Below are 19,639 nucleotides of genomic sequence, written 5' to 3'. Positions count from 1 at the left end.
TAGAATCGCACTGGTTTCGAATTCATAGCAGCTCGGGTCGGGCAGTTCCAGTATGTAGCGCGACACCAATAACTAACCTCTCAATGAGCAAGCAGTTCCATGCATGTAGTTCCACGTAGTAACAACCACGCTGGCTTCTCATCGCTGCTAAAGGAATAAGGGCGAATTATTGCAATGTGCTCGTACTGTGTTTGCAGCCGGTGTACGCGGTCGACTGCCACAAGGTAATAATACCCACAGGCGGTCGTCGGCATGTGCTCTTGCTGACGACGTGGAAACGCTGCATTCCAACGGGAGCGCATATATTAGCTCTATAAGGATGACGATGTATGGGCAACAGCGTGCGCATGTTTCGACGCGTTGCTATTGTTGCTTCTCTTTGACGATGACATAGGCGGCGAAGAAGGCGCTTGAAAGCAGAAAGTGGAACAGCAGATGTGAGAGCTAACTTTAGTGCTGTTCAAACCAGGGCGACCAGTTTCGCTGTAACATACGGGCAACATGTATCAAAATCAATTCACAAGTCGGCAGATTGTCGCGCCACCTCAAGCACACATGTGAACTGCTCAGAGCTTCTCTAAGCATTGAAAATGATCGAGAAAAACAGTGCAGGGCGCCACCAAATTCCATGTGACATTGCTTGCATTTAAGAAAATTAACGCAGTCACTCGAAACCAAAACGATCAGCATCCGCGGTAGACACTGGGAGTACACAGCGTGTGATTCCGCGTGTGTATATATATATATATATATATATATATATATATATATATATATATATATATATATATATATATATATATATATATATATATATATATATATATATATATATATATATATATATATATATATATATATATATATATATATATATATATATATATATATATATATATATATATATATAAACACACACCCACCTCCTCCGTTCTGGTAGACGAGGATGGGGAACCTCCAGACGTCTCCGATGCCAACGGCGAAGCCGATGCAGTACAGCAGCGACTCCATGCGGCTGCCGAACTTGCCGCGCTGGTCCTCGCTGCTGGCGCTGGAGCTCTTGCGGCCCGCATCGCCGTCCGCTGCACACGGGGGAGAGGAGGTGAAAAGAGATGCATGCAAATAATTACAGAATTATCAATTCTCCGGGAAAAAAGTGGTAGGGTTTTGAGACGGGTAAAAAGAGTAGACGTGCGGAAAGCATATGTTCAGTCTGTTTGGCTCACGGCTTTGCTTTGGTGGGTCGTCGGCACGTCTGGCGACGATATTAGTTCGATAGTGGTATTAGTTGATGAAGACGACGGTGTGCAGTGTACACAGCACGAGAGTGAGTTGCAGTTTAACACGAGGCGTGATCGGCTGCAGCGATATCATAGTACTCTCGTGTAGTGGCCAGCAAAGCTGATCTGTTCGAAACTCAAGTCAAAACGATATTTATTTATTCAAGGTCAGGCTTACAAATAAAACGGCTTTCGAAGCTTTGGTCGTGAAAACGTGAATAACGCAAGTGCGAAGTGACAGCTTCATATCACACCCTCCTCCCCGACCCGGAACGATAGTTATGACAACCAGCGCTTTCGCCACAGGTGTTTTGCTGAATGCTACAGAAGATGGAAATAAATTATGAATAAAGTAATGATGCTGCACTAACTGTCATAATCGTCACAGGTTTCTTTTGCTTCCAGTACGAATACCTGAGAAAGCTCTATAGCGTCTAGAAAGTACGAAAAAACTCGACGTGGACAGGCGATATAAAACTACGCACGCTCTATTCAGCGCCTCCTCTATTTTTACTGTTTCTAGCTTTATGGTTTATGGGGGTTGAACGTCGCCGAGCGACTCGAGCCATGATGGACACTGTAGTGAAGGACTCCGGAAATTTCGACCACCTGGGGCTCTTAAAGTGCACTGATATCGCACAGTACACGGGGCTATAGAATTTCGCCTCCAACAGAAATGAAAAGAATAAAAAAAAAATAGTACACCTGTAGCCAACGCGGGTAAAAATTTCTCTTATCAAAGTTGTTTTCCGTGAAAAGAAAGCGTAGAAGCATATGGCAAACAGATGGCTGTGGCTCTATGGTATTAATTTCCGAATAATGCACGCGATGACGCAGTAGCCGCGGGAAGCAGCGGCGACAGAAGCAAAACATCACTAGAGGCAATCACTCGTAGCGCGGCCGATACACTACGTGATGCGAAAATATAAAGACCCGACTGTTGGCGCCTGGCCGAACGCCTGGACACGAGATAATTGACCAAGCGTCTTCTTCCGCTCTCCAGGAGAGTGCCGGCTCTCGCACGAGACACCGTCGTCGCACGACCTTTGAGATGTTTTCGTGAGGGTCATTTAGGAGCCCGGAGATAATAAGGAAGCCGACGTGAGAAGAGGCGCACGCCAGCGGGCCACGATTACGCGTCGAACAGCGCCGGGCGCGTCATTTGCACGCCTCCACACAGGCAACGTGACAAGGCCAGCGAGACCAGAAAAAAGGAACAAGGATTCAGAAGGGTGTGGCTTGAGCATAGTATATGTACCCCTTTTGCCAAAAGTGATGATGCTGGATTTTTATGGCGCAAGGGCAGCTGTGGCCAAAGAGCGCCATGACACAAGGTGTTTTTGTTCTACTCAAGGTGGGGTCCGAGACCCATTTCCCAAGCATTTCACCCCAAATAAGCCGAGCACCAGGCCGCAGGGGAAAGCTTGTACCCACTGTATCACCGGTGGGTACCCGGCAGCACTGGGGATCGAACCCCGCACCTCCCGCATGCGAGGCGAATGCTCAACCACTTGGCACCGTTGCGGTCTTTACCAAAAGTAACCGAGCGAAAGGTTTTTGCTTCTCAACCGTATAGTGGAGCCTTCACTGCACCCCTAAAGACCGAAGGATGTCAGAACGCGCGGACAAGGGTTCGTCTTACTTTACTCGGATTCAGAGCTTAAGGGCTGCCGTAAGTGCTTCGCTACGCGCCTAAGAAACAAACCGGCGTTGTCCGGCTTACTTCTGGCAGAGACGGTATGTGCTAATTACTTGGCGTCGATAGCGCCTACAGATCTATCTAAAAAAAAAAAAAACATTCGGGGACACTCAAGCTCCGCCTTAAGGGTTATGACGTGGTATCGTTAACGCGCCGTTCAGCGGCCTCGGGCCTGTTTGCTTATCCCTTCGCAGACGCGGACACTGGTCTTTACTTTGTTCTATTTTATTTTGAAAATATTTCATCATTTAATTTTTAATTCTTTATTTACCACCACATACACAAGGCCTCCATTTAACGAACTCTAAGAAAACGCTCCTCAGTGGTAGACGGGTAGCACACCCGGCTCACAACCCAAGTGGCAGTATTTCTAGTCCTGGCTCGACCATTCTTCTTTTGAACTCTTTTTTAATGACGACAAAAGCCTGTAGACAATTGATGAATTGTGTAGCAGCATCATCACTCTTGTACTGTGTGGTCTTTGTGGGGCGTTTAAATTACCCGCGCAAAGTAATATAGTTATGACGTCACGACCGTCTCAACCAATCCGGATCTTCTCCACACAGCACCAACTACAACGCCGCCTCTTTGGCAACATGGAACACTTAACGCTTTCGCGTTAAAATAAGGATAAATGGCTCCACGGAATATGCCACACTTGTCTGCAATAGCGAGATTGTACCCCTGTACAGCGTCGGAGATATCAAAACGGAAGAGCTTAGGAGAATGTGAAGCACTTCGGAAGAACTGCCACACGAGCGGGCCCATCCCCTCTCCCTTATCTATTTTCGGCTTGTTCGTTGTAATCGCTACTCATCGCTCGCATTCTTTCGCTAGCGGATTTATCGCTAACCCTCGGTGGAGAAGGTATGGGAGGCGCTCCTATTTGCACAATGAATTTCTTAATAATAATAATTCGTTTTGGGGGGAAAGGAAATGGCGCAGTATCTGTCTCATATATCGTTGGACACCTGAACCGCGCCGTATGGGAAGGGCTAAAGGAGGGAGTGAAAGAAGGAAGAAAGAGGTGCCGTAGTGGAGGGCTCCGAAATAATTTCGACCACCTGGGGATCTTTAACATGGACTGACATCGCAAAGCACACGGGCGTCTTAGCGTTTTTTTTTTGTTTCCATAAAAACGCGACCGCCGCGGTCGGGTTCAAACCCGGGAACTCCGGATCAGTAGTCGAGCGCCCTAACCACTGAGACACCGCGGCGGGTCAGTGATTTTCTTGAAACTTGTTTTCCGGAAATATGGAGCCAACGCAGTTTTTTCTTTTGTCGGTCACGCGAGGAGCAATCGAGCTGCAGGCCGAAACTGATGTCCGCACGGTGTCAGCCCTTTATCGACATTTGTCTGAGTAGTTATTTCGCGAAGGACAAACACTCAGTTTCTTCAGCAATGCCCACAAAGCACAGGTGTGGATGACACGTAGCTACTGTGTCCACCACTGAAAGAAGCCGACGGCATTGAAGCGGTGCGTGCGATACGCGGCTGTACTGCCCAAAGCCCTGCAAGAAGCACAGGGCGCTGAAGAGGTGCGCGTGATAAGGAGCCACTGTCCAGAGCCCTGAAAGAAGCAGAGGGCCTTGAAGAGGAATGACACCTATTATTCGTTCATGAGGACCCTAGCGATTAGCTTTTCACAATCCGTGAGAAAAACAAAAACAATTGCGACGTGCACGATGACACCAAGATAAACTTGTTTTCTCGTGTAGACAGCGAGGAAGACTGGCGTCGCGACATCTCCAAAGCGGAACCCCTAAGACTCATCTTACCAGCCTTAGACGTTAGATACAGACAACAAGGAAGTCCGCGAAACGTGTTTAGAGCGGACCCAAGCTGATGCGCTGCCGGATCCCTGCATCATGGCGCAGCCATTCTTAAAGGATTATAGACTCCAAATTTTTGCTTGCCTGTTTTCTTCGTTCAAACGATGCGTGAGACATTTGTATACATGGAGCACCCTGTGGTATTGGCGTACGACTGCTTAATATTTTATAATTGAATTTCTTCTTGACGGCGTTTCGGTTTCATCGACCGAACGAAAACTGTGACGTCAAGTTGATGTTTTGGTCACGTGGTCGACTATAAAAACTAATATAATTGCTGATAGGTCATTTTTTAAATTACAGAGTTTGAAGAGGCTGGATTAAATGTTGTAGTGAATTAAATCTACATATCAGCGATTATATTATTTTTGCTAGTCGACCACGTGACCAAAACATCATCTTGACGTTGTCGTTCGGTCGACGAAACAGAAACAGCGTCAAGAAGAAATTCAATTATAAATTATTTAGCGGTTGTAGGCAAATACCACCCGGTAATCCATGTATTCTAATGTCCAACGCATAGTTTGACAGACAAAAATGCGAAATAAAATTAGGTGTCTATAGTCCATTAAATTGATTAGAGAAGAAATCGTTCAAACAGCTTATTCTTTATATTCACTGCAATGTTCGCGTAAATGCGCATTTGATTTCTATAATTACTGGGCTCCCCGTCACAATAACTATCTTGAAACTCCAGTCTTCCGTGGTACTGATTTAGTGTGTGTTAATTTATGGCCCTAAATTCCTATATTCATGAAGCACTGTTTGGCTCCAGTCTAACACATACGAATCTGATTAGCAAAAATGAGCATGACACAGATGGTGCATATAAGCAGCTACCAATCGCGCTCGATGTTAGATGTTTTTGGTAATGAAAACAAGTCAGCTTAATTCCAGCAAAGCTCTTCTGCGTGCAATCACACAAAACTCATCCGCAATAATTCCTACTGGATTTCATAAACTTGTGCAAAAATCGACTGAAATTATACTGGCTGCCAACATACAACTATGAAAAGGAATACGCACGCAATAACTCCAGGGAACAGCAGCGCGTTGTTAAAGAGTTTTAGAGACAAAAAAATGTTAACCTGTTTTTTTCTTTCATATTCGCATGCCTGTGAAGTTTAAAGCTGCACGAACTGAACCATCCCGACTGGCTATAGGACGTGGCGGTTGAACTCAAGATGATTTCCGATTCTGCGCAACAAACAGTAACCCACCGTGGTGGCTCAGTGGTTAGGGCGCTCAGCTACTGATCCGGAGTTCCCGGGTTCGAACCCGACCGCTGCGGCTGCATTTTTATGGAAGCAAAACGCTAAGGCGTCCGTGTGCTGTGCGATGTCAGTGCACGTTAAAGATCCCCAGGCGATCGAAATTATCCCGGAGCCCACCACTACGGCACCTTTCTTCTTTCGCTCCCTCCCATCTCCCTTCCCTTACGGCGCGGTTCAGGTGTCCGCCGATATATGAGACAGATACTGCGCCATTTCCTTTCCCCAAAAACCAATTATTATTATTATTATTATTATTATTATTATTATTATTATTATTATTATTATTATTATTAACAAACAGTGTAAATGGATCAGTCCATAAAACGACGTATAAACTGCGATTCCAGCAGTGATGACTTTTCTGTCTTCTAAGGTTGCAGAAAAATATCCTCAAAATACCGTGAAAGTCGGACTCTGAGGACATGAACGTGCGCTGTCTTGAAGACTGGCCAAATCGTGCAAGAAGATGTACATGTCCAGCAATTTTGGAAAAAAAAACTGAAAATTGAAAACTGTACGCTTCTTTCACGGTAATATTGAAGGTAATGGTTCATTCTTGTAATATGTAGCAAAATCCTTCTTTTAAAGTGTCTCCATCGGTTGCATCGCACAGTTAAAACTCCCATAAAGAACCAACGGTGAATGCTTTTGACGATACCAAAAACATTAATAGAAAAGAAATTCAAGACTGCCGTCGAGTGATTTCCAGATATGCTGATTGTTTTGGTGAAATCTTGCGTTATATGAAAGAATTGCGTTCATAACTGGTTTCCCGTTCAAAAATGCTCTTGTCCAGAATTGCTGGGTGCGCATCGCTACGAAACAGCCAAAAAAAACGTGAGCCCGCCCGACGCTGTACAAACTGGTGGTTTAATGATCCATGTTTGTGACATTCTCTTTCTAGAGCACTACAATGCATGCCTGTACTTTTTCTGTTCTAAGTCATTCGGAGAAAGCGTATAGGTTTCCTCTACCTGTCAGTGATTTCACTTTGCACATCTTACTACCTTCGAGCCACGAACGATCATATCCTATACGCGAAAGACTAACTCCACCAAATCATGATCTGGAAGAGCCACTTACAATACGATCAAAAAAACAAAAAGGAAACTGCCGACCATCAAAGATGCTGAAAGTTGTTACCTTCGACTGGCTTCGGTTCATCCATCCCTGACATAGTGAAGAGCGACTGTCGGACTGTACGCTCACGGATCGCCGTTGATTGAAGAGCCGCGGCACAACTGTCTTTTTAAGCACGCGACAGAAAAGGAGCAAAAAGAAAACATTAAGAGAGGATGCCTAAGATACAAGCGAGGTGAACATAGACGGATAGCGGGCGAATCGCGCCGACATGTGTACCTTGCACTATAGCGACGATTAGCACGGCATAGAAACGCCCATTGCAAAAAGAACAACGATACACATTACAAAAGACTCGCCCTTTGCGAATGCTGCTGAGGCTGTTTTATAGTGCGCAGGTCGATGCTACTAGAGATTATGCCGAAAGTCTCAAATCTCCTTATCGAGTTTTTCCTCTGTCCGGTGAAAGATCATTTGAGGCCCAGACCAGCAACACACCCCATGGTTATCGCAGGGTTTTCAATCCTTACAACGGACTATATACCGTCTATTTAGATCAGGGGATCAAGCGAGCTGTGGGGAGGTTAAATGGTTAATCCGCCCACACTCTACATCTGCACATATCTTGCGTATCCAACCTTCTCCACCCCTTGATAGCCCCCTCCAATCTCAGTTTTTAATACAGATTTCTTCTGTCTCACTCTATACTGTGTACAATAGCACTGATACACCTTCTAGCCGAACGCCGTGAAACCGCCGCCGAGACAGCCAGCGCTCTAAAACACGACACACACTCATTGATACTGAATTAATCAAGCGAATCCACCTGTTTCGCAAGACCCCTCAGCGCACTGCGCGCCTGTCCTCCTCGAGTCCAACTGGTTGAAAACAAGCAGTTCATGTTAACGACAGGAGCAAGCGACAGATGGCAGCAGCTGTGAAGAACACGCTTGCAATTTCGCAGGCGCAGTTGGCGCCACATAGACCCGGATCGCGCCTCCGTCGCTCGTTTTCAACCAGTTTTCCTTTACAGCAGACGAATTTTTGCGCGCTCCCTAGATGGCGCCACATCTTCTGACAGAAAAGGCGTATTGAACGGCTCCTCGCGTATGCTACACGAGCGCTTTTGTAGAAGTGAGCCGCATGACACCATTGTAGTGCGGGCAGCGATGTTAGCGACGGACACCGAAAAACCACTGCATGACGCAATACCTGCCAAGCGCCGCATCACAGCAGCGATAAATTCCGCTCCCGTTAGCTCCAGAGGACATGCACCTCCGAGACGGCGGTGTACGTGCTGGGCTTTCGTAACCACCGGCGCTCAGTGAAAGCGGGTCAAGTTCAACAGACTCGTGCTCAATTGGCTTGCAACGCGAAGGCAGCAGTTATGGGCGGCGGCATATTAATACTGGTCGTTTCCTTCCAAGGTCGTACGTTCTGCTGCCGCCTAGAGGCAGCAATGCAGTATGGCTTGCTGAGGCAGTGCAGTGCGACTGGTTTCTCGACCGACCATAAAGAACAACGCGCTAGAACCGGTCTGAAGGGGCCTCCACCTCAGTGAAAAGGCATTGAAAGCCGCCGGTCATACAAGAGTCGCGGCTAGCGAAGCGGCGTGCTTTTAAAAGTGGAACGAGAATTCTCGATCATATGATAACGAGCAGAATATATGCTGTCACACGCTATAACCTAGCCTTTAGTGTATTGCTATTTGCTTGCGAAGCCTAAAAATAATCACTCAACGTTTAAAAATTATTTTCTCCACATGGTGAATGCAAAGCGCAAGCTATACGTCAGGGGTGTAAAAATACGTCCGTAGCTAACGGCCCACAGCGCGCCTACAATGCATGCCAGGATGTCAGCTCCCTGAAAAATGTTTAGAATTATTTAAAATAAATCTCAGAGACACATGGTTTCACGTGAAAGGCGTGACAAGACCGTTAAGTTTCCTTTATCTTCATGTTAGTGAGCCACTACCCTGATACTAACGGCAGCGATAGTATCAAGCATGATGATAGACCATGTGACGATGCAAACAGTGACGCTACCCACAGTGACGCTGGCAAAAGTTACACTGCCAAAAGTGGCGCTATACAAAAAGTTACTAAGAAGTGACGCTGCAAGGCATGACGCTGTCACAAGGATTGAGACCAGGCGGCATCCTAACCGACATATCAGCTTTCGCGCGGGCGCAATGCCTTCGGCGAGTTACATTAGGCAACGATTTCCTAGAAACCAGAGCTTAGTAATTCCAAGAACGATAGTGCCACTTGTCTTGCAGGCCCCTTCTTCAAACACAGATGCCAAGGCCGAATTCCGTAACAATTTATTCTTTTCCTCCGGGCAACACCCTTCTTTTCTCGCGGCGTGGCACGTGCCACAGCGCCAAGATAAGCAACGGGAAGTGAAGCGAGCATCGAGTGCTTCCTACCCCCACTGGCACACAAGCGATAAACGGGCCATCACACGGCGGCATCGGAGGCTGCTTTCACACCGTCTCTTGCAGGCGGCCAGAATCGCCTTTGAATGGAGCCCCGCCGCGGTGGCTCAGTGGTTAGGGCGCTCGACTACTGATCCGGAGCTCCCGGGTTCGAACCCGACCGCGGCGGCTGCGTTTTTATGGAGGAAAAACGCTAAGGCGTCCGTGTGCTGTGCGATGTCAGTGCACGTTAAAGATCCCCAGGTGGTCGAAATTATTCCGGAGCCCTCCACTACGGCACCTCCTTCTTCCTTTCTTCTTTCGCTCCCTTCCTTATCCCTTCCCTTACCTTACGGCGCGGTTCAGGTGTACAACGATATATGAGACAGATACTGCGCCATTTCCTTTCCCCAAAAACCAATTATTAAGGAGCCGAGACATCAGGAGGATCAGTCTGTCTGCGAAGCACTAAGCAAACCAGGGCCCTTTCGAAGCGAACTTGACGCTGTCACACTACTTAGCCTCCAAGCACTGGTCACGCAGTAGAAAACAAATGTAACGGATACGAAGAAAGATGGAAGGCGAAAAGAAAAAACGAAGCGAAGAGGTAGACGCGGCACGAAGGAACGAAGGAACAAAAATGAAGGAAAGAAAGATGATTTGTGGGGGTTTAACGTCCCAAAGCGACTCAGGCTATGAGGGACGCCGTAGTGAAGGGCTCCGGAAATTTCTACCACCCGGGGTTCTTTAACGTGCACTGACATCGCACAGCACACGGGTCTCTAGAAATTCGCCTCTATCGGGATTCGACCGATGCGGCCGGGTTCGAACCCGCATCTTTAGTTGAGTTGAGTTGTATGGTACAGGTGGGACTAGCCTTGCTTGAAATTGCTCCACCGTAGCGTCACTTATATGCTAATAACGACCTAAAACCTGTCGGATCTGCCCCGCTATGCGCACAGTCACGTATAATAGTACATATTCCACTCTCGCAGTCACCATCTATGCACACATTCACTCACAGCAGGACAAAGTGCACTCCAGAAGTCACCATCTATGCGCATATTCACTCACAGTAGAACATAGTCCATGTCAGCAGCCGAGAGCCATAACCACTGAGCCACCGCGGCGACGAAGGAACGAAAGACTGATAAAAAGAGCCCTGAACATACGAAGGAAAAAGAAGGGAGGGACGAGAATGAAAGGTCGAGCGAAAGAAGGAATCGAATGAAGAAAGTGAACGCGTGGTCAGAAGAATCAACGAGCAAAGAAAGAAGAAAGAACGGTGCTAAATAGATAAATGTAAAAGAAGGAAGAGGTAAACAACCAAGGCTACACAGTGGGACGTTATATAAGAAGAAATGGGCCGGCGCTGTTCGGAAGAGGAGGAGGAAGATCGTCTACAGCGACAACGCTCTCCCGTTGCGCTTGCCGGTCAAGGATATGGTGTCGGTGGCACTGCCGCCCGCGCGTCGACGAGCCGGTTTCATCCGGTTCCTGCGTCTTCGCTTCGTAACGCACAGAACCGCTCGCTCACTGCACTACGCGGCGACTCCTCCTCTCTCCGCAGCCACCCTTTTCGATCCTTCACGCAAGGAGGGATCGCCGGGCTCTCATCGCAGGCGGGTACGCAGCAGGCGTGTACTACGGTCGCGCTCCGCCGGTGAAAATAGATGGCGCGCCACTTCCCAGGGAGCTCGGGTATCTCTTCCCAGAAGAGCACGTAGCAGTCAGAAGTCACGTGCTGTTTTGGCGCGAAGATGTTGTTCAACGGCTTCGTAGCAAACGGCACTGACAGACACAGATGTAGCTATGACGGCAACACCAAGACCGGCTTTCAATGAAAGAACTCTCGTGAAATTCTATTCCAAGCTCATACTTTCGCAATTTTCGCTGCAGGCTAACAATCCCGAAGCCTCTGCTATGTGAGGCCTCTCTGAATTAACAATTCTTATCCGAATTCACTCGACAGAGAAGTGTTGCGGGGATGGCGGCTAGAGCAGCACCTGATACTGTAATTAAACTCATTAAAATTTATTCTTTCATTGGTTTCATTCCCGGTGTGAACCAGTCGACAAAGCAGACGATAACAGTATGAAAATAAAAGCAAAACAAGTTTACAATACGGTGGCCGACCACAGCAGTCGTCCTTTCTATTAATAGCGACCGTGTGATACAGCCGAAGCTTTTGCTGACTAACGAACCTTTTTCTAAAAGCTGGAAAGCCGGCAGGTTAGGCTTAACGAAACGCACTGCCATCGTCCTGTTATAAAATTATTGGGGCGTGCCTTTTGCCAGCGACCCCGAAACTGAAGCGAGCCAAGCAAAATGCCGCTTCCGGTTAATCTCGCACATCTGTGCGCAGCAAAAACAAGTCATTGCTCGGGCGCGACGTGCAGCATTAGAGCAACTAAAGAGAACCTGACTTCCGGTGTCGAAAGCTTGTCACACCAGATTCCTTCTTCGTAAACCGAGTCGCAACAGGTGAAGGACAAAATCTGCCCCATGTTTCCTTTAGCGAGATTTGCGTGGATTATATCAGGCCTCCCGGATGTGTTCGACGGGCACTGAAGCCGTTGCTTGTAATTCGAGCATTACCATCACTCTCCTTAGAACTAAACCGGCAACAGTCGACCTGTTTGGCTAACTCGCTTAACCAGTTTATAACCCCCTCCTGCCTCCCAATACTTTCCCCAGTGAAGCATGTGTTCTAATGTAATCATTGTACCATGCCGAATATATAATAAAGTGGCACGTAAACTACAAGAAAGTGACATGTAATCTATCTTTACCAATCAGTTTATGAGATGGCTGGTCACGTTACTTATAAATTGCAGCTAGCTTACACCTAAGCACCTCTGTTATTTGTTGTCGGCGTTAGATAAATTCCTTTCCGACAAGCAGACGCAGAAATATGGCAGATGTCCTGGTGAAAAAAAATAGAGGCAAAAAAGTAGTATCCTTCTTCGGAGAGGACAGAGGAGTTTGGAGCATGGCCAACATCTAATATATCGACAGCTAACCTTCCGTGACCAATTTAGGCTAATCGGGCGGCTGTCTGGCCGTTATGCAAGCGTGGAAGTAGTCGACATTTCCGAATTTTATTTTGTGTGCCTCAGCGATGAACGGCTATTCGACGAGTAACCACGCCATAAAGGGTAGGTTTAAAATAAGCACAAAAAGTAAATCGAAGTCCGAGCCAAAATGAGAACAAAAAATTGGCCGTTCTAGACGCCTAGAAGCTTTCGAGATAGCCCGCATATCGAAAGCCGCGACCAATCTAAACATGCATCGCAGAAGCTGTCACGTGTGATCGCGATTGTTGGAGGAGAAATTCTAGTAGCGTCCTACGGCCACGACAACTCGTGTCGAAAGCGATAAGACCCCGCGCCGTGAGCGATAAACAAACTGAAGCATCGAGAAACGAACACAAGAAAGCTTCGAGGCAGCGCCATGGCGCAGGATGCCTCTCTCGTGAGAGTTCTTCCGATGTTCAGCTTTCGCTCGACTAATACATCCGTGCCGTAGTTGCTTTTTGTGACGGTAGCGAAACCGGAGATTGCTTGCCTCGTTCGACGTCGGACCAATATCTTTCCAAGTTCGAACGACAACATGTAGTGGCGACAGTTGGAGGGAAAAAATAAAAATCGACCCTAAACAAGAAATATTTCGCTGCAGCAGGTCTCAACCTTATTGCACGTTGTTCGCATTGGTTGTTTGAATCTGACCTGTCATTTTTTGTTCACTGCGTCCGGCGATTCACTCCGGGGCAAAAAAACCTGAATCGAGCGCATTTTTCTTTGTTTATTTCATTCCTGCGCGCAATTTCGCCCCGTACGCACCACCAGCGTTAGGTGGATGAGAATTGAGAAAAACGATTCCCGTGTGTCTCCACGTAGGGCAGAGACGTTGTATGCCAATGAAATTAATCTGGCGAAGACGAAACTTCGAGAGGAAACACGAAAGAATAAAATGGTTGCCATAGACACGTGGCACCTCTGCAAGCAGCACACGTGGAATCCGTCTCGGCGTCCATATTGGAGCGTAGTATACAACGCCGCGGAGAGTACGAAGTGCACGTTGTTGACTTGCCTTAGGGATGAAATTTTCCGTGCTGCTGCTGCGACCGATGCCAGAGCTGTATAAGGTAGTCCGTATATAGTGGAAGGCTTCGGATTAAGTTCGATCACTTGGGCTTCATTACAGTTTACTTGAAATGAGTAAACAAGCTGTTTTTTTTTCTTTCCATTTTCTTCGACATTTTAACGCGGCACTCAGTATGAAACTCACCGCATCCTGCTACCGGTGGTCTTTTCTGCGGGGTACATAGGTACATATATCGGGGTTGCACATATTCTGACAGGTTGAAGTAGTTCTGTTCGCTCGGATTTGATATGAGTTTACTACTTCTAAACCAATATTGTATTGAAAGGCGGTGAACTATTCATTGAGGGTTAGCTCTGAAACATGTTCAAACCCACGCATGCCGAAAAACGAAAACCGAACGCTAGTTTGACCACCTGGATCTCGGCGACGCACAGGTTAAAGGTTGCGCACGAACTGTTTTTGTTATTTATGAACGTCGAATGCACCTGAAAGCTTCCACGAGTGTTTTGCAATGCCCGTACTGCGGATAAACACATTTAATAATAATAATAATAATAATAATAATAATAATAATAATAATAATAATAATAATAATAATAATAATAATAATAATAATAATAATAATAATAATAATAATAATAATAATAATAATAATGTTTTTTGGAAAGAAAATGGCGCAATACCTGTCTCATATATGGTTGGACACCTGAACCGAGCCGTAAGGGAAGGGATAAAGGAGCGAGTGAAGGAAGAAAGGAAGAATTAGGTGCCGTAGTGGAGGGCTCCGGAATAATTTCTACCACCTGGGGATCATTAACGTGCACTGACATCGCACAGCACACGGGCGCCTTAGCGTTAAACAGATTTCAAATGCGGTAACACTGCCAGAATCTCTAGAGCAAACGGAGAAGGAACAGTTTTTAATGAAAAGTCAAACCTAGAATTTAAGAATTAAGGCCGCAGCATAGGATATCATGAAGCAAGCAACTGACACTTCTTCGATGTAGGGGGCGTTGTTTATAAGCAGAAGCAACCTATTTTACATAGACCTAAATGTTTACAGACGCCAGATTTGAGACAATAAGTGGAAAACAAAATATGATTATTCAGCGCAACACGTGTCCTGCCTGCCCCTTAAGCACACCACCAGCAATAGGCAGAGAAAGTCGATTAGACTAGGGGGGGGGGGGGGGGGGGGGAACTTACACTAAAAACCAAAAACTGAGTATAAAGGGACTAAGTGTACCACTGAGTCCTTGCGACGAACGGGCAACCGTGTGCCACTTTGCAGTTCGTCTTTAAGCAACGGTTATTGTCACCGTAATGTTACTTATTGCCTAGCAGCGGTTAATCTTAATAAGGGCTGGTCTCCATGCAGGTAACCGAGCAACGGTTGAGCTTTCAGGGAATGATGGATCTTGCAACGCAGTCACTTCGCAAAGGGTCAGCGCTTGCTCGCTTGTAGCACATTTAGTACCTTCCGACTTCTATAGGGCACAGTAAAGAATTTACAGAAAGGCGCGTACACTCCTACTCCAAGGGACTGTTTGTACGACGTTAAGAACCATGATATGATGGTCAATTTTAATTCCGAAAGGGCAGTTTTGCACAAATAGCGTCATAAAGGTGTTTTCTACACACAAAGTGGATTCAGAGATACATTTTAAAAGCATTTTCTAGAGAAACCTACCCCCAGGTCAAGCGAAAATTTGTACCAAATAGAAGCCGGTCGGTACCGGACGGCACTGAAAACCGAACACCGAACCTCCCGCATGCGAGGCGGGTGTTCAAACCACTACAGTCGGTGGTAAAGAATCCCTCCCGGACGCTCGAAACCGATTACGTCCAATAGACGCGCTTCAAATGAAACTAAGCAGTTATAGCTAAGAGGACTTAGAGCTACCGAGCTTTCTTTAAGCACGCTACGCAGGTAAAGGGGGGGGGGGGGGGGTAGTGTCCGCTGTCGACAGCTCAAGTGTTTGGCAGCAGTTCGACAGACAGAGCAGCAGTCTTTTTTTAAACGCAAGGTCTTCTCTACTTTTCTGATTTCGCAATAGAAGAAAGTGTCTTTCACCCGGTGGTGCTAACTTCGTCATCTCTGTTTGTATTGCTGTTTTTCATCGCGTGGCAACGTCAACAGCAATACTGGCACGAAACAACAAAAAGAGCACTCCGAAAGTGAAAAAGACGATAAGGTTTGGTTAGCGTCGTATACAAAGACCAGAATTCTTGGCCTCGAAAACCATGCTCTGAAGGGATTCATCACTCCTGCTCGCACTGGTGCCAAGCAGGTCCGAGAGCCAACGGCGCCACTGGCATATATTACGGCATCTGAGAGTCCCAAGCAGGCAGAAAGGCGAAACACGTGTCCTTCGTATTTCTTTTTTTTTTTTTTCACATGTCCTGCACTGTCTTCGGTGCAGTGGACGCGCCAAGAATGTAGGACGGCAGAGTCGTTTGCGCAGTGAGGGTTTTACGGCCCGTATTTATGAGACAAGCGTTTTGAACTAAGAGACATCCGCAAAAGACAAAAAAAAAAAATCAGCAGCGCAGAGCTGCCTGCCCTCAACTGAAAAGAAGTGTCGGTTAAGAAAACAGATTCAAGGGACGGCAAACAAGGACTTTTGAAAAATGTGTTATTCTGCAACAATAGCGAGAAAATACTCTGCGTAGAGTAGTGTAGCGCGGAATGGCGCCGGAAAGAGGGCAGTTAAGTATTAGCAACAGGAAGAAAACTGACAACAGGGGGATGAAGGAGTGAGAGCACGACACAAGGAAGGATTAGGAAAGAACAAAAATTAACCAGCCAAATAAAACACAGAAGGTCAAACAAATAAGAAAGGACGATAGGAAGAAAAAATAAAAAGGACAGAGAGAGAGAAAGAAAGAAAGGAACGAATAAAGAAAAAAGAAAGAGGGAGAGAAAGAAAGAAAGAAGGAAATAAAGAAAAGGCAAGAAAGAAAGATTAAGAAAATAAGAAGTAAGCAATAATTAAGGAAGAAACAACGAAATAAAGAAAACCAAAAATATGCAAAGAGCAGCACGAAATAAAAAGAGCGAGAGAAAGGCGAAAAAGGCCTAACCTGCTAGCGTTCACCGCGCACGTGCGGAGATGTCTGCAGACATCTCCCCGAGCGATAGCCAGTAACAGACGGGAGAGGTTGAGGTGTTGAACGCTACAGGTGGGGTTAGCTTTGCTTTGTCTGCCGGCAATTGCTCCACCTCAGCGTCCCGTCGATATTAACAATGCCGCATCTACACCGCTAAGCGCACAGTCTCTTATAATAGCACACATTCTATCCCGCAGTCACCACCTATGCACACAATCAATCCACACAGTTCACATCACAGTACACTCCAGAAGTCACCATCTATGCACATATTCAGTCACACTAGAACATAGGCTATTGTAGTGTCACACTCCATACACACATTCACTCCCAGTATAAAGTAGTCCACTCCGGAAGACACCATCTACGCACACATTCAATCTCAGTAGGCCATAGTCCGTTCCTGCTGTCACCATTTAAAAACAAGATCCGTGTTCTGCAGAAATGTTAAAAGCAGGCGTGCAGCCTCCCTTCTGCATGTCTGGTTTCCACTCGGGTAGACTCCTACGCGTGCAGTGCAGTTGCACAGCTCAAGCTGCACAGCTACACGAGGTGCTGTGGTAGACACAAAACGTGTCCGGCGAAGGAGAAGAAAGTGGCCACCCGAGCGTAGAAGTCCTTCCGCGTTCACTACTTCGGGGGTTGTTCTTCCGAGTGACCGCAAGGACCGAGTGAAATTGACAAAACCTTCAAAGGCGCTCCCTTCGCTCGGTCAAAATGACTGAGCTTTTTTCCAATTATTATTAGCACTCAGTTATTTCAATTTTATGACTGGTATTAGCATGTTCGGATTACATTACGGAAACGGCTGCGCTTTTTCGTACGAATTCAAGCTACTCTGAAAAGAAAAGAGTAGAACCGTAGGGAAGGCTGGGTAAACATGCTATCGAAAGAAATTCAAGTCCAGGCCGGTTCTTGCCATATTCAAAGATGGAGAGGGAGAGAGGGCAGAGGGGAGGAGGCATGGGCTATGAGAGAGGCGCCGCAGTGCAGGGTTCCTGGTTAACACGTCTCTTGACATCCGATTAACACGACGTGCCTATAAATCTAACATTACGTGGCTGCTTTCGCATTTCGTCCCCACAGAGATCCTGCCGACGCAACCGAGATTCGAACCCGCGACTCTTGGCTCAGCAGCCGAACGCCGATGTGACCGACCCACCGAGGTTGATCACATGTCGGAATCTACGAGAAATTCTAAAAAACCGACAAAAAAGTTCGTGTACAGCGCAAGCTTGGACCCACTCTACACACGCGCATAAGAGAAATCCAAGTCACGATACTATCTAAACACTGACAAAAAGCACGCGTTTAAATATATGTGTCAAGAAATAAATACTTAATACTGTTCGAAAATATCCAACGCATCAATTACCACAAGCCACTCGATTTCCACGATTGACCGGCCAGCGCTGTCGTTTTAATCCAGGCAGCGTCAAATATGATCACGTGAGGAACGTTCTCAACAGATTTTATACATGGGACAATGAAGCTCAGCCCTGGAAGAATGGCCTAATACGTCACCCGCGGCACGTTAATATGACGCGAGTTGACGGTCTCGGTAGCCTTGAAGCACGAATCGAAAGATTTATGATGCCCCTGCCACTCAGTGATAAATGGAGAGGGCACTTGGAGTTCACTTTTTTGCGTCGAATAGCTGTCGCGCGACTTTAGGTAAAGGCAGAGCAGAAAGCTGATGGGGGGCAAGACTTAATTTCATCATACATACAACACATGACGCGCGTCTTAGCGTAGCCTGCTCTGTTTTTACAGAGGACGTCACGGTATAAAAAATATAGAATAAGATATTGTATGCGCCGGACCTTTGTTTGCTGTGATGCTGCATTTAACTCTCTCCCTCACGGTTGACTTAAAACGAGTAAAATAAACGAAACCCCTTTGCTACTCTTTTTATTATGGCGAAGCTTGTGAGAATTTTCCTTCCGAGACGAAAATAACTTTTTCCTCCTCGTTTTTTTTTTTTTGTGCACGTGGTCGAAGGGGGAATGGCACTCAAGAGTGCGAAACAACCTCAGCTCCATGTCCGAAACCGTGCAGTTCCGTAATCGGTGTAAAGCAGCGTCACACAACAAACCACGGCTAAGGACAGCATTCGCATAGCGCAATTTTTTTCGCCCAACTTGTTATCGCTGAAGCCCGGTTTTCTCAAAAACCTAAAGGTCAGACTGAACTAGTGCTTTGCATACACTGAATTCTCCAATGCCTTGCCACAGTCCTTGCGAGGGGCGACAGCAAGGCCTCTCCTTGTTGTCGTCGATGTCTGTAGCGATACCCCGCGTAAACCGGAAGCTCAAAGGCGACACCTCCACAGCTGCTACTACGGCGGCACTGCCGTGGCGGTAGCGACACTTACTTGGACACAGGTCGTCCGGTCAGACGATCAAAACGATAATTCAAATGATCAGAGGGATAATTAGCATCAAGGTCCACCATTTGCGCAGCCAGAGGCTACCAAGAATATCTAAGGCAGCTTTCTACCTTTTTTCTGTCGTTAAACCTTACTCCCTTCCCTTCATAGCGGAGTACGCAAGACACTGCGCCTCACGTGACCATAACTAGCTCCAGCCAGTCAGCGCCCCCCCGGTGTCCACGCGATCTACACATAAGGCAATGTGTAAAAAAAGCGCTCGTAAAGTGCCCTTACGGTCACTTCTAGATAGAAGTATGAGGCGCCCGTCTGCAGATATTACTAGGGAAAACAAAACAAGAAAAACACGAGAAGCGCTGGGAGAGCAAGAAAGGGTCGTTGAGCGTTAAGTGGAAATGCTTTCACGCTGGTAAGTCTAGTGTCGCCAGCAAACTGATTGATTTAGGAGTC

General features: G+C 46.7%; 1 protein-coding gene across 3 annotated transcripts in view; it reads right to left on the bottom strand.

Moving 5' to 3' along the window:
* The window catches only part of LOC144107168 (sodium-dependent proline transporter-like), a 60,127-nt gene that overhangs the window by 20,267 nt on the left and 20,221 nt on the right, over positions 1–19,639 (bottom strand). For 2 of the 3 annotated variants that reach the window (XM_077640162.1, XM_077640161.1), the window contains exon 2: positions 924–1,082. In XM_077640162.1, coding sequence (XP_077496288.1) covers positions 924–1,082 — 159 coding nt within the window. Of the gene's footprint in view, positions 1–923; positions 1,083–7,229; positions 7,270–19,639 lie in introns of those variants that run through there. The other variant, XM_077640163.1, reaches the window with a different exon arrangement.

The sequence above is a fragment of the Amblyomma americanum genome, chromosome 10 (assembly GCF_052857255.1).
Source record: "Amblyomma americanum isolate KBUSLIRL-KWMA chromosome 10, ASM5285725v1, whole genome shotgun sequence".
In the NCBI taxonomy this organism is placed as follows: domain Eukaryota; kingdom Metazoa; phylum Arthropoda; class Arachnida; order Ixodida; family Ixodidae; genus Amblyomma; species Amblyomma americanum.
Note: the sequence above shows the minus strand (reverse complement) of the source record. Positions and strands in the feature narration are given on the sequence as shown.